This window comes from Hemicordylus capensis, chromosome 2 (assembly GCF_027244095.1).
Source record: "Hemicordylus capensis ecotype Gifberg chromosome 2, rHemCap1.1.pri, whole genome shotgun sequence".
Classification (NCBI taxonomy): Eukaryota; Metazoa; Chordata; class Lepidosauria; order Squamata; family Cordylidae; genus Hemicordylus; species Hemicordylus capensis.
Genome location: NC_069658.1, coordinates 216,711,407 through 216,724,801, shown reverse-complemented (window position 1 = coordinate 216,724,801; position 13,395 = coordinate 216,711,407). Strand labels below are relative to the sequence as shown.

At 47.7% G+C, this 13,395-nt stretch overlaps 1 protein-coding gene across 6 annotated transcripts in view; it reads right to left on the bottom strand.

Annotated features, from left to right (window-relative positions):
- Window positions 1-4,712: 4,712 nt before the first annotated feature.
- Window positions 4,713-13,395, bottom strand: part of SHD (Src homology 2 domain containing transforming protein D) — a 56,701-nt gene continuing 48,018 nt past the window's right edge. For all 6 annotated transcript variants that reach the window (XM_053292493.1, XM_053292492.1, XM_053292494.1 and 3 more), the window contains 2 exons: window positions 11,852-11,971; window positions 4,713-6,461 (listed from right to left, as the gene is read on the bottom strand). In XM_053292493.1, the coding sequence (XP_053148468.1) occupies window positions 6,275-6,461; window positions 11,852-11,971 (307 nt within the window). In that variant the 3' untranslated portion in view covers window positions 4,713-6,274. The remainder of the gene's footprint in view (window positions 6,462-11,851; window positions 11,972-13,395) is intronic.

Genomic DNA, 13,395 nt, shown 5'->3' with positions numbered 1-13,395 from the left:
CCATAAACACCTGGGCTATACCTGTTATCAGATACACTGCAGGAATAATAGAGTGGACCCAGGCAGAGCTAGAGACGCTAGATCGTAAGATCAGGAAAATCATGACCATCAATCATGCTCTGCACCCCCGCAGTGATGTAGATAGGCTATATCTCCCTCGCGGCTCAGGTGGAAGAGGAATGCTGTAATTCCATCAAACAGTAGAGGAGGAGAAAAGAGGCCTTGAAGAATATATCAAGGACAGTGAAGAAGATGCACTTCAAATGGTCAATAACGAGAAACTATTCAACACCAATAAAAGAAAGCAGGCCTACAAGAAAGAATAAGTCAAGAACCGAGCAGAAAAATGGGAAAATAAGCCACTGCAAGGTCAATATTTGCACAATATAAGTGGAAAATCAGACATCACCAAGACCTGGCAATGGCTTAAGAATGACAACTTGAAGAAAGAAACAACGGGTTTAATACTGGCCGCACAAGAACAGGCACTAAGAACAAATTCAATAAGAGCAAAAGTCGAAAAATCAACAACAAACAGCAAGTGCCGCCTTTGTCAAGAAGCAGATGAAACAGTGGACCACCTAATCAGCTGTTGTAAAAAGATCACACAGTCTGACTACAAACAAAGGAATGACAAGGTAGCAGGGATGATACACTGTAACATCTGCAAAAAATACAAGCTACCTGTAGCCAAAAATTGGTGGGACCATAAAATTGAAGAAGTGGAAGAAAATGAAGATGTAAAAATATTATGGGACTTCCGACAAACAGACAAACATCTGCCACACAATACACCAGATATAACTGTAGTCGAGAAGAAAGAAAAACAAGTCAAAATAATCGACATAGCAATACCAGGGGATAGCAGAATAGAAGAAAAAGAAATAGAAAAAATCACCAAATACAAAGATCTACAAATTGAAATTGAAAGGCTGTGGCAGAAAAAGACCAAAATAATCCCAGTGGTAATTGGCGCCCTGGGTGCAGTTCCAAAAGACCTTGAGGAGCACCTCAACACCATAGGGGCCACAGAAATCACCATCAGCCAATTACAAAAAGCAGCTATACTGGGAACAGCCTATATTCTGCGACGATATCTATAACAACAACAACATTGACGATAAAATTCAGCCATCCTACCTCCTTGGGAAGGACTCGATGTCTGGATAAAACAAACCAGTCAATACCACCTGTCTGACTGTGTAAACAAGAGAATAATAATGACTGTGTAAATAAATACTAATACTAATAATTAATAATAAAAATCATGTCATCTGAGCACTAATCCCAGATGTATGAATGTGGGCTGTGGCTATCCACTTTGGCCTTAATGGCTAGGTTGGAGGGGACCCAAGTCGGAGAATCCCTGTACTAGTAAGTTGAGGCAAGATCTGAATTTAGGATTTCTCACTCAGTGTCATACGAACATAAGCACAGCCCTGCTGGATCAGGCCCAAGGCCTGTCTAGTCCAGCATCCTATTTCACACAGTGGCCCACCAGATCCCTCTGGGAAGCCCACAAGCAAGAGGTGAGTGAGGGCATGCCCTCTCTCCTGCTGTTGCTCCCCTGCAACTGGTATTCAGAGGCCTCTTGCCTCTGAGGCTGGAGGTGGCCTATAGTCACCAGACTAGTAGCCATGGCTAGACCTGGCCTCCATGAATCTGTCTAAGCCCCTTTTAAAGCCATCCAAGCTGGTGGCCATCACCACATGCCATGGCAGAGAATTCCATAGACTAATAATGTGCTGTGTGAAAAAGTACTTCCTTCTGTTGGTCCTAAATTTCCCAGCCTCCAGTTTCATGGGACGACCCCTGGTTCTAGCCATCTCAAAGACCTCACCTCTGGCCATCTCAGAGGCTCTGGCCATCTCAAAGACCTCAGCTCTTTTCTAATATAAGGTCTGTGGACCAAATAAACACTGTGTTGAGGACATCGTATATCTATTTCCAAAAGAGCTGTAAATTTTATGATCCTTATAGACGCACAACTGGAATGCCTGTGGGTGAGAGGGAGCTACTAGCGGATGACTGGCAGAGGCAGGTACCAGCAGATTTTTGTGAAACCAACATGTCTGCATGGGTAACCTGCAGTTTCACAAAAACCTGGAGAGAAAATACCCAAGGGAGCAATAAATAAACAAACACCCCAATCTGCCCCAATGTAACTCAATGGAGCGGAATGTTAGTGGACTCAGAAGGCAGCTAACAGACACGCAAGTGGGTGGAGCTAATGAAATTCGGTGGCAAGGAGACAAAAGGAAGGTTTGAACAACAACAAAAGCAGGACATTTCTCAGCTTTAGGAATACTTCCCCCAGCCAGTCTAAAACCCTTAAATTTGCTCACCAGCCATTTGTGCTTCTGTGGGGGTCAGGTTTAACACATTTAAGCTTGCAGTGTGGGGTATTAACCCCCACCCCTCGCCCAAATAACATAAAAACCACTCTTTGTGCGAACTCTCCTGAGGAAAGGAGGGGGAAGTGGCACACTGTTAACCTACTGATCGCTGTATGCACACAGCCACACCATAAACTCACAATGCTCCCCCCCAACACATCAGAGAGATTCTGCAACGTTTTGCTGTGGCTCCATACTTGCATCACCCTAACCCAGGAGTTGTGCAGGGTGCCTGTGTGTGGGTGGGGGGAAAGGAGACCCTCTTGCTGCTCGGGAGAAGAAAGCAGACAGACTAGAAAGGGACTTGTCCGCAGGGAGTGGAGGAGGAGGCACACGTTCAATGGCCTAGCGGCAGAACCCACCATAAATAAGCGCTGGTGTGCTTTTGAGCTTGCAGCCAAGGGACGCGGGGCCTGCCATAATTCCGATCTCTGCCTCTTTCACCTTGAAGTGACAGGAGATGCGATTGGCGGGAGCTCTGGTTTCTATGGAGACGGGTGTCCTCCAGGAGCCCGGGCTGGGATAGAGCCAGGGCAGGGGGCAGTGTGTGTGTGTGGGTGGGTGGGTGGGTGGGTGGGGGGAACGGCATGGACGTGAAACAGACACACACCAGCCCCTGCAAAAGGGGGGGGTGTTGGCACACATAGGCCGGCCTGTCACGGTCCGGGAACGATGCCAGTGGTGCAAAGGCCTGTTTCGGATGCCCAGAGAGGCTGGAGCTATTCAAAAACCACTCTCGATCAGACCTGCCTGCGCACCCCCCCGCCCCCCGCCACCTTTCTCGACTTCTGCTTCCAGAAGCTGCTGGGTTAGCGCCAGTTCCTCCCTGGGGAGGCTGCAGAAAGAAGGAAAACAGACGAGCTGTGTGGAGTCGCTCCGTTTGAAGAGTCCATCCTGCAGGCTCTGTTGGTCAGAGCGGCGGTCCGGCCGGCTCAGAAACAGGCAGCCGGTTAAGGTCCTCCGGGAGATGCACAAGCAAGGCATGATGGGGATATGGCTAACTCACGGTGAATCTCCAGCATCTGGTTGGCAGAGGGAGACAATCTGAACGGGGAGGTGGCAGTATCACCCATCAAAGCTACAACTAACACCAGTGTAAGGTTTCCTCCACGTATTCATCTCATCTTTCTAGAATCCAATTTCAGGGTTTTAGATCACATCCAGTGGCCGTGAGTTACAGAGGCCTCTTATGGACTGTGTGCAAAATGGTTTCCCATGGTTTGTCTGACTCTTGTCAGTTAATCCCAGTTCATAGCACTCCCTTCTGGATGCTGTCTCCTAAAGCACCTGCACGCAATCACACTTCTGTTGTCTCAACATTGTCTTGGAAGAGGCATTCCCTTATGTGTGTGAGAGGGGCAAGACCTCTTCTTATACATGGCAGGGACCTTGGAGAGCTGTGACTGATCAGTGTACATATGGGGAGAAGCTATGAGTGGTACCTTGGAGGTCATCTCAACCCCCTGCCCCTTGTAGAAAACTGCTACAGCATCTCTAATGGATGCCTGTCCAGCTTCTGTTTGAAAACATCCAGCAAAGGAGAGCCTGCCTGACTATCTATCCCTTCTTGCCTTCCCTGCTTCCTTCCTTTTCTGTTTGTTTCTCTTTCTTTTTCCTTCCTTCCTTCCTCACCCATGTCATCTAAGAAGAGGCATTTCCTCGTGTGCATGAAAAAAGGTGCTTATTGTTCTAAGATGGTGCTTATTGTCTGAACATGTATTAGAAGAAGCATTCCTTTTTGTATATGAGAGAAGGGGGAATGCCTCTTCTTAGATGGTGCTTGCCACCTGCCCTTGTGTTAGAAGAGGCATTCCTTGTGTGCATGTGTGAAGGAGGAATGCCTTTTCTAAAATGATGCACGTCATATTCACCTGTGTGGCAGCAAGCCTCGTTTTAGAAGAGGCATCCCCTCCTGTACATGAGAGAAGAAGAGATGCCTCTTCCTTGATGTATTAGAAGAGACGTTCCCTCTTGTGTGTCAAAGAAGCAGGGCGAGAGGAAATACCTTTTCTCATATGGTACCTGCCATCTGCACTCGTCTCATACCGAGCCTCACTGCAGAAGAGGCACTCCCTTCTGTGTCAGAGACAATACCTCTTCTTGGATGATACCTGCCTTCTGTAATTTCTTTCCGAAGTCCTTGTCTTTAAAATAATACTTGAAAAAACTTGTGGTTCATTGAATCAGAGACCTTTTCCGTTGGTCAAAGGCCTTTTCAATCAGTTCATTGATTAATTCAGTGCGAATGTCATCTCTCGCTTCCATCTTTGGTGGCAAGGGACCCTCGGGATAATGAAGAGACGTGGAAAACAAGGCCATGTTTTAGAGTTTAATGCAAAGGCAACACCATCAGGAGGGGGGAATATATTGCACCAGAACACGGGACAGACAAAGGGAACAGTCCCACACAGACGCCCAGATAAACATGACGAGACATGGCACGGATTTTGGAGAGGCGGGGATGGCGGAAGCATCAGTCTCGGGCCAGAAATGGGCGTTATGGTTGCTACAGGGGTGGTGCCAAAGGAGACAGTCCCCATCTCCTCCTCCTCTGCCCCATAACCTTTGGGGCCAATGGTAGCTTCCCTCCTGCAGCTGCGGGGGGCGGGAAGGCCCCGATCCGGATTGGGACGGCGGTAGAGGCAAAGGGTCACCTCTCCCCTTCTGTGCCAGCCAGTTCCCACCCGGGACTTCCCTCTTGCTGCAGCTGCGACGATTTGAAACAGAAAAAACAACAACTCTGCAAACTGGTGGTTTAGTTTGGCCCCGAGGAAGAGGAAATGCATCTCTATGCTGCCACCATGTTTCGACATTTCCTCCCACTCCCCACTCGCTGCGATGGCTGCATGTTGGGGAGAAGAGGAAGAGGTGGGGGCTGATTTGGGGGGTGGCCACATGATCCCTGGATCATGACGTTTAGGCCCCAGTGAAGGGAGATCTGGGTGGGAACCAACAGCAGCTCTGGGACATTTAGGTTTCCTCCTAAATGTCACATTTTATATAAAGGGGAGGGAGGGTACTATAAATTGTGCAAGGCAAAAATTATCTGTTTCTCGCCCTCCCCCACCCCCATCAATCTTGATTAAAAAAGCAGCCCAAGATGGCTTAACGTGGGCCTAAAAGGAAAACCCCAAGTATGGGGAGAATGGGAAAATGACCCCACACAAAGCATGGTGCAATAGCTCAGCTGCTCTGCCAATTTAGATAAGCAAAACAAATACACATGGGGATCCCGGAATGCACATATCCCAAGGCAATATGGGAGAGGAGGAACTTTGCAGGGAGATTGACATCTGAAATAAATAGACAACGGGGCAACCTCAACTGGGAACAAGGTAAGTGCTTCAGCCCAACCTCTTTGCAAGAGCTCTGCTCCTCTGCAAGATATGATGAGAAAGATCACCTTTGCAAGAGGTGAGCTGCTAGGACAGCCCAAAAGTGCCTCCGCACGGCAAGCGGGAGCCCCACTGCACAGTCTGAGCCCCTGGCTTGCTCGGGAGCCCTTGGCAAAAGTTCCGCTTTCCCATCCATTCTTAAGAACAAGATAAACTTTGCAAGAGCTGAGCTGAGACATTCTCCAGCATGTCAAGGGAGAGCAGGTAACTGTCAAAGAGTTCCTCCACACCTCTGGGGATGTCACAAAGGAAGAAAAACAGGCTGATGGCAGCTTGGCCATTGGAAGAGAAGCAGAATTATTGCTTGAAAACAGGAGAGAGCACCGTATGAGCCTCCCCTTCAATGCAAGGACCCCAAAGGGATGGGGAGAGATTGTCTGTGGGTCACCCCCAGTGAGACCCCTCCTGCAGTCCAGACAATCATCAGGCCAGTTTCTTTGGATCAAACCAGCTCCTCCTCTTCCTCTGCAGCCACACGTTGCATTACAAAGTCTGGACCGCAACTGGATAGAGCAAGGAAAGGTGCTCAGCTCCCTTGACAGGCAACTCTTGGGCCGTGTAGTAGTGGATGACCTCTGGGACGCTGTCGAAAGGGGCACTGTTTTGCCCCAACACGAACTTGTTCTCCTTGGTCCGGGTGAACTTCATGTGCATGAAACCTTGGCTGCTCCTGGGGGAAAGAGAGGGGAAAGTCAGGGGTGTGAGGTTGTCCCACGTGCTGCGAGCATGAAATCCAGACTACTGACAATCTCGGGTTTCATTTAACATACAAAACAAACCCAGGCTCATTAGACTGCAGATCTCAGGGCACGGACCTGTCTTCTTATTGGTACTTTATAAAGTGTTGGCCGCACTGGGGGTGCTATGCTCATATGATTGGTAAATAAGGTTCTAGTCCTCATGGGCATTGAAGGAAGATGGGAATGGTTGGCAAAATCAGAGTAGATAGATAGATAGATAGATAGATAGATAGATAGATAGATAGATAGATAGATAGATATGGAGGGAGGGAAGGAAAGAAGGAAGGAAGAAAGGAAGGAAGAGAAAGCGAGGGAGGAAGGAAAGAAAGAAAGAAAGAAAGAAAGAAAGAAAGAAAGAAAGAAAGAAAGAAAGAAAGAAAAGTTTCTTCTTATATTGTGAGCCCTTTGGGGATAGGGGTCCATCTTATTTATGTATTATTTCTCTGTGTAAACCACCTTGAGCCATTTTTGGAAGGACAGTATAGAAATCAATCAATCAATCAATCAATCAATCAAACAAACAAACAAATAAATAAATAATAATGAAAGGAGGGAGGGCGGGCAAGAAGGGATAGATAAGCAGGCAGGCAGGCTCTCCTTTGCTAGATGTTTTCAAACAGAAGCTGGACAGGCATCCGTCAGAGATGCTGAAGCAGTTTTCTACACTGAGCAGGGGGTTGGACTAGATGACCGCCAAGGTCCCACTCATAGCTTCCCCCCATATCTACACTGATCAGTCACAGCTCTTCAAGGTTCCAAGCAGAGAGGGAAACCTCCTAGCTCCATTGCCCAAAGTCCTTTCAGTTGAATATGCCTGCGATTGAACCTGGGGGTTTTCCTCACGTGAAGCAGATCCTTTCCCACTGACCCCTCTCTAAGGGGCCCGTCTAGAGAACCGAGCTCCTCCATCCTGATTGACCAGGGCTCCAGCCAGCCTCTCTGTCAGGAGAGTACGCAGCCCTGGGCTTGTTCCCTAGGGGTGAATCCCCGAGTGCCATGACAGGGAAAGAGAACAGAGAGGCAGCTGACTCATAATCTGCGGCGAAAAGGTCAGTGCTCCGTGGCTGGCTTTCCTCTCCCTGCTTCATCGGAGCTATAGCAGCCTCCCCAACCAATGCTGCTGACTCTCTCTCTCTGCTTTGTGGTCTCCTCTTTCTTGGGTGCAGAAGGCATCGATTGGAGAACAGGAAGCGCAAGGTGGGTTCAGATTTTTCAAATACCTAGCGCAGAATTAGGAAGTTCTACTGTTCTCATCTATTATGCAGCTCACCAATTGTGCAAATTAATAACAACAATTTCATTTGTTAGCCGCCCCATAACAGCCCAAAAGGGGGCGGGGGAGAAACTACAAAATCCCATACAAAGCAATTAAAAAACTCTCTTAAAATCAGTTAAAAATCCAGTTTGAAAACCAAAATGTAAAAGTCCTGAGTGAACAAAAAGGTCTTCACCTGGCATCTGAGAGCCAGCGTGGTGTAGTGGTTAGAGTGCTGGACTAGGACCGGGGAGACCCGAGTTCAAATCCCCATTCAGCCATAAAACTAGCTGGGTGACTCTAGGCCAGTCACTTCTCTCTCAGCCTCACCTACTTCACAGGGTTGTTGTGAAAGAGAAACTCAAGTATGTAGTACACCGCTCTGGGCTCCTTGGAGGGGGAGCGGGATATAAATGTAATAATAATAATAATAATAATAGAACAAAGTGACGAAGCCAGGCGAACCTCACTGGGGAGGCTATTCCATAAACGGGATGCAACCACCAAAAAGGCCCTCTCCCTGGTAGCCACCCACCTCACCTCGTTTGGCAGGGGCGCCCAGAGGAGGGCCTCCAAAGAAGATCTTAAGATCTTATTGCGCAAGCCGCTCTCTCAAGTAACCCAGTCCCAAACCAGCCCTTTGAACTGGGAGTCAGTGCAGCTGATGAAGCACTGGCATAAAATGCTCAAAACGTCCAGGCCCAGTTAATAATCTTGCAGCCCTATTTTGTACTAGCTGCAGTTTCCGGACCGTTTCCGAAGGCAGCCCCAAGTACAGCGCATTGCAGTAATCTAAGTGAGAGGTGACCAGAGCACCCACCAAAACTTCATATGTTCATAATATGTGTAGGGGTGTAAGGGAGGAGAGCTGGTCTTGTGGTAGCAGGCATGAAGTGTCCCATTTGCTAAGAAGGGTCCACCATGGTTTGCATTTGGATGGGAGACTACATGTGAGCACTCTCTAGTGTAAGGCATTCCTCTTTGGGGATGGGGGCCATAGCTCAGTGGCAGAGCGTCTGCTTTGCATGCAGAAGGTCCCAGGTTCAATCCCTTGCAGCAACTACAGACAGGGCTGGGAAAGACTCCTGCTTGAAACCTTGGAGAGCTGCTGCCAGTCAGAGTAGACAATATTGAGCCAGATGGACCAAGGGTCTGACTCAGTAGATGGCAGCTTCTTATGTTCTTAAAAATCCTGCCCCTTTTCTAAAGTGCTCAGGGCAGCATATACCTTTTTAGCTCACAACAACCCTGCAAGGTAGGTTAAGCTGAGAGAGCATGGCCAGCTCAAGGCCAACCAATACAATCTGAACCCAGGGAACAATAACTCATCTGGCGGCTACTCAGGAACGGGCCTTCTCTGTTGCAGCCCCTGGACTTTGGAATGCGCTCCCTGTTGAAATAAGAGCCTCCCCATCTCTGGTAACTTTTTAAAAGGCACTGAAGACACATTTATTCACCCAGGCTTTTAATTAGATTGATAGTTTTAAATAATTTTAATACTGGGTTTTAAATGTTTTTACTCATTTAAATGATTTTAATTGTTATTTGAGTTAATGTTTTAAATGATTTTAATTGTAAACCGCCCAGAGAAACAAGTTTTGGGTGGCATACAAATATTTCAAACAAACAAACAAACAAACAAACAAACACCAACAATAATAAACAAGCTTTATTTAGATAGCCCTCCGTATAAAAATCTGAGTGGTTCACAGAGTAGAACAGAATCCTGCTGATCTCTGCAGCATACACCCAACGCCCTAACCACTATCCCACACTGCCTCACGACTGCTCCCATCAGCCTTTGCCTCTCGCGTGCCAGAGCGGGGGTCACAAATGTGTTGTTGGTACATATTGAGTCATGGCTGTAGAGGTGACGGCCCAAAGATGCTGGAATGAATATTTTATCACTTGCGTGTGCAGATCAACAAGCACGGCTCTCCCCCTCCCACCCCGTGGCTGTCTTGCTCCAGAGCCAGATATCAAATATTTAAGAGGGTGAAAGCAGGGAGGCTGGTCTGCTCTGAGCTGGGTGCCTCCAGGGGGCATCCCATAATAACCCAATTCCTCACCCCTTGTCCTTTCCACCTGGCATGACCCAAGAGCACCAGCATGGATGCAACTGGGCTCCTCTGGGCACAGTGGTGCTAGAGGCAGCCTAGCAGAAGAAGGGAGGCAGATCAGCTGCTACTTAATTTCGAGAAGAAGGAGGGGGAAAGGAAAGGTTTTCAGACAGAGGCTGGGCAGACACTTGCCAGGGATCCAATAGCAGCTTCATGCCCTGAGAGGGAGTGGACTAGAAGACCTCCAAGGTCCCTTCCATCTCCAGCGTTCTAGGATTCTATGTTTTTGAACTCAACCCTTTTGGGTATCTATCCTGGAAGCCCTTTCGCCTATCTTAGGGTGCGGCTCTAATTGTGCTTACTTGGTATGTGTGTTCATTTAGTAATTTTTAAAAAGACGAATACGACAAATATTTATATACTGCTTTTCAACAAAAGTCCCCAAAGCGGTTGATGTAGATATAAATAAAGATTTGTGTGTGTGTGTGTGTGTGTGTAAAGAAAGAAAGAAAATGGCTGCCTGTCCCCAAAGGGCTCACAATCTAAAAGAGAAACATAAGAGAGACACCAGCAACAGCCACGGGAGGGGCGTTGTGCTGCGGGATGGATAAGGCCAGTTGCTCTCCCCCTGATCCACTTTAAAAAGGTGGAATTAGCCTTTTTTGAGGCCAAAATAATATGGCCACAACTTTATGGAGCTCAGCCTCAACCACATTCAAACGTCCCCTGCCCTCAGGCGATTGTGCCATCCTAATTTTAAAGAGAAATCTTTCACGTTGCTGATGGTGATTCTGAAAAAGAATTCTTAAAAAGAATCACCACTTTTAAAAGGCGCCTCTTTGCTCAGTTAGCAGAAGGATGTTGATAAACTGGAATGGGTTGGGGAGGGAACCAAAATGGTGACGGGTCTGGAAACCAAGTCCTATGAGAAACAATTGATGGAGCTAGGTAAGTTTAGCCTCCCACCCTAAAGGGAGATGTGAGAACTGTCTTCAAATAACTGAAAGGCCTTCACATAAGAGGAGGAGAGTATTTGTTCTCTGTAGAACCTGAGGACTAAAGCCAATAGGTTGGAACTCTAAGGAAGCCAATTCAGGCTAGACATTAGGAAGGATTTCCTAACAGTAGGTGCTGTTGGACAGTGGAACAGTCTGCCTCATGAAGTAGTGGATTAGCCTTGACTGGAGGTTTTCAAATAGAGGCCTTCTGGATGGCCTTCTGTCAGGGATTCTGTAGCAGTTTCCTGCACTGAGCAGGGGATTGGACTAGAAGACCTCTAGGCAGGGCTGGTGCTACCATTTGGCCAACTAGGCAGCCGCCTAGGGCGTAGACCTCAGAGGGGCACAGAGTATAGGGCACAATTTTGGGGTGTGTGTGTGTGCAAGTACTTAGCCTTGCTTAGGGCACAAAGTTATCTGGCACCAGCCCTGCATCTAGGGTCCCTTTCAACTCTATCGTTCTATGAATTCCAAGGAAGCAGATTCAGGCTAGAGATCCGGAGGAATTTCTTAACTGGAAAAGCTGTTCGCTAGTGGAACAGTCTGCCTTAAACTGTGGTGGGCTCTTTGCTGGAGGTTTTCAGGCAGGGGCTGGACAGGGATGTATAGCATCTGTCAGGGATGCTGTGGCAGTTTCTTGCACTCAGCTGTGGGTTGGGCTAGAAGACCTCTAAAGCAGGGATTCTCAACGTTGGGTCCCCAGATGTTATTGGACTTCAACTCCCATAATCCCCAGCCAAAGGCCACTGGGGCTGGGGATTATGGGAGTTGAAGTCCAATAACATCTGGGGACCCAACGTTGAGAATCCCTGCTCTAAGGTCCCTTCTAACTCTAAAATTCTAGGATTCTATTTTTTTTAAACCAACAGCACCATATCCCGTCTCTTCATTAAACACACTCATGAGGCTTACAAGAAATATTAAAAGCAACCAGCCCTCCCCACTCCCCCCCCCGCAAAAAATAAAGAGGGAGAAAAGAGGAAAGGAAGGGCCAGTTGACCTCTTACCTGAGTGAGAGGGAGTAGTCATTTCGGCTGGTCTCGCTGTTCCTGACCAGGTAGCTACCCTCCTTACAGAGAGTCAGGAGGGCCTCGGCATCGGCTCTGCTGATCGTACCATGGAACCACCTGTGGGGCAGATAAAGATGAACTGGGGTCAACCCTCGCACGGTTTCATGTGTGCCTGCAACCAGAGTGGCTTGCTCAGACACGATTCTATTGCCAGACCAAACTGATGCTCTTTGGGCCTGTTTCTCTACTAATTTCTCTGTTACTTATTTACAAGGGCTGTGCAGTCATGCACAGAAAGACTGCACAGGGGCAGAAAGAGAGAAAGGGGAGAGTTACTTAATGCAGCAGTGGGGTTGCAGGCATAAAGGGCAGCAAGGGAGAATGGAAGTCAACCACAACAAGTATTTATATGCCGCTTTTCAACAAACGTTTCCAAAGCAGTTTACATAAATGAATAAGATGGAACCCTGTCCCCAAAGGGCTCACAATCTAAAAAGAAATGTAAGATAGACACCAGCAACAGCCACTGGAGGGATGCTGTGCTGGGGGTGGAGAGGGCCAGTTACTCTCCCCCTGCTAAATAAAGAGAATCACCACGTTAAAAAGGTGCTTCTTTGCCCAGTTAGCAGGGGTTTTGCCCAGCGAGCAAGGAAATAATTGTTTTAGCAAGCAAGAGATCTATGGGAGAGAGTTCCAGGCATAAGGGACAGAAAGGGTTGAGTCACTTAAAGGACAAAGATCTACAGGGCTCCTAAAGAGTGTGTCAGGTAGAAGAGGCAGCAAGGTAGGGAGAGCAAAGTCATTTAAGGGAGCAGGAGCAGATCTTAAGGCAGTTAGCTAGCTGCTGGGAAGAAGGTCCTGGAATTGGTAGTGGGCAATGGAAGCAGAAAGGTAAGGGAAACTTTAGATCCTGGAGTGCTTTAAATGCAGGATCAAAGAGTCTGTGGTCCTGAAGGATTCAAACAGCATAGACACATAGGCACAGTTCTGTGTAGCTCTGCTACATGCCTTCCCGCAACAGTCCTGCAAGGCAGGCCCAGTAGCATTTTATTCACCTTTTAAAAAGTTATCACCATGCCACCTTTCCGATAGGCTGCTTGACACCACTAACGGGAGGGAAATACAGCGCAGAGCCCCCGCAAAGGAAAATCAATGCCAAATGACCGTAATGGACATGCGGCACTGAATATCAATTCAAAAGGTGGGGGGACTGATATCTGGCTTCAACCTCTCCCTCCACGTCCATCAGTTGAGGATTTTCTGTGGCTGTGGAATGACAATTTACTGAAATCCGTTCATCCACCGCTTTTCCGATAATTTTGTCAATAAAGCAGCTAACGAGAAAAATGACGTGGACAAAAATAATTAAAAGAGAAACACAGGACAGCAAAGGGGGGGAAAGTTACTTTAAGAAGGGCGAGCAAAATTCAAGGGTTTCTAACCTATCCCTAAACCAGAGGTTCTCAGAGGCCTTGGGTCCTCAGATGTTGTTGGACTACAACTCCCATCATCCCCATGCCACCATGGCCTTTTGTTTAATC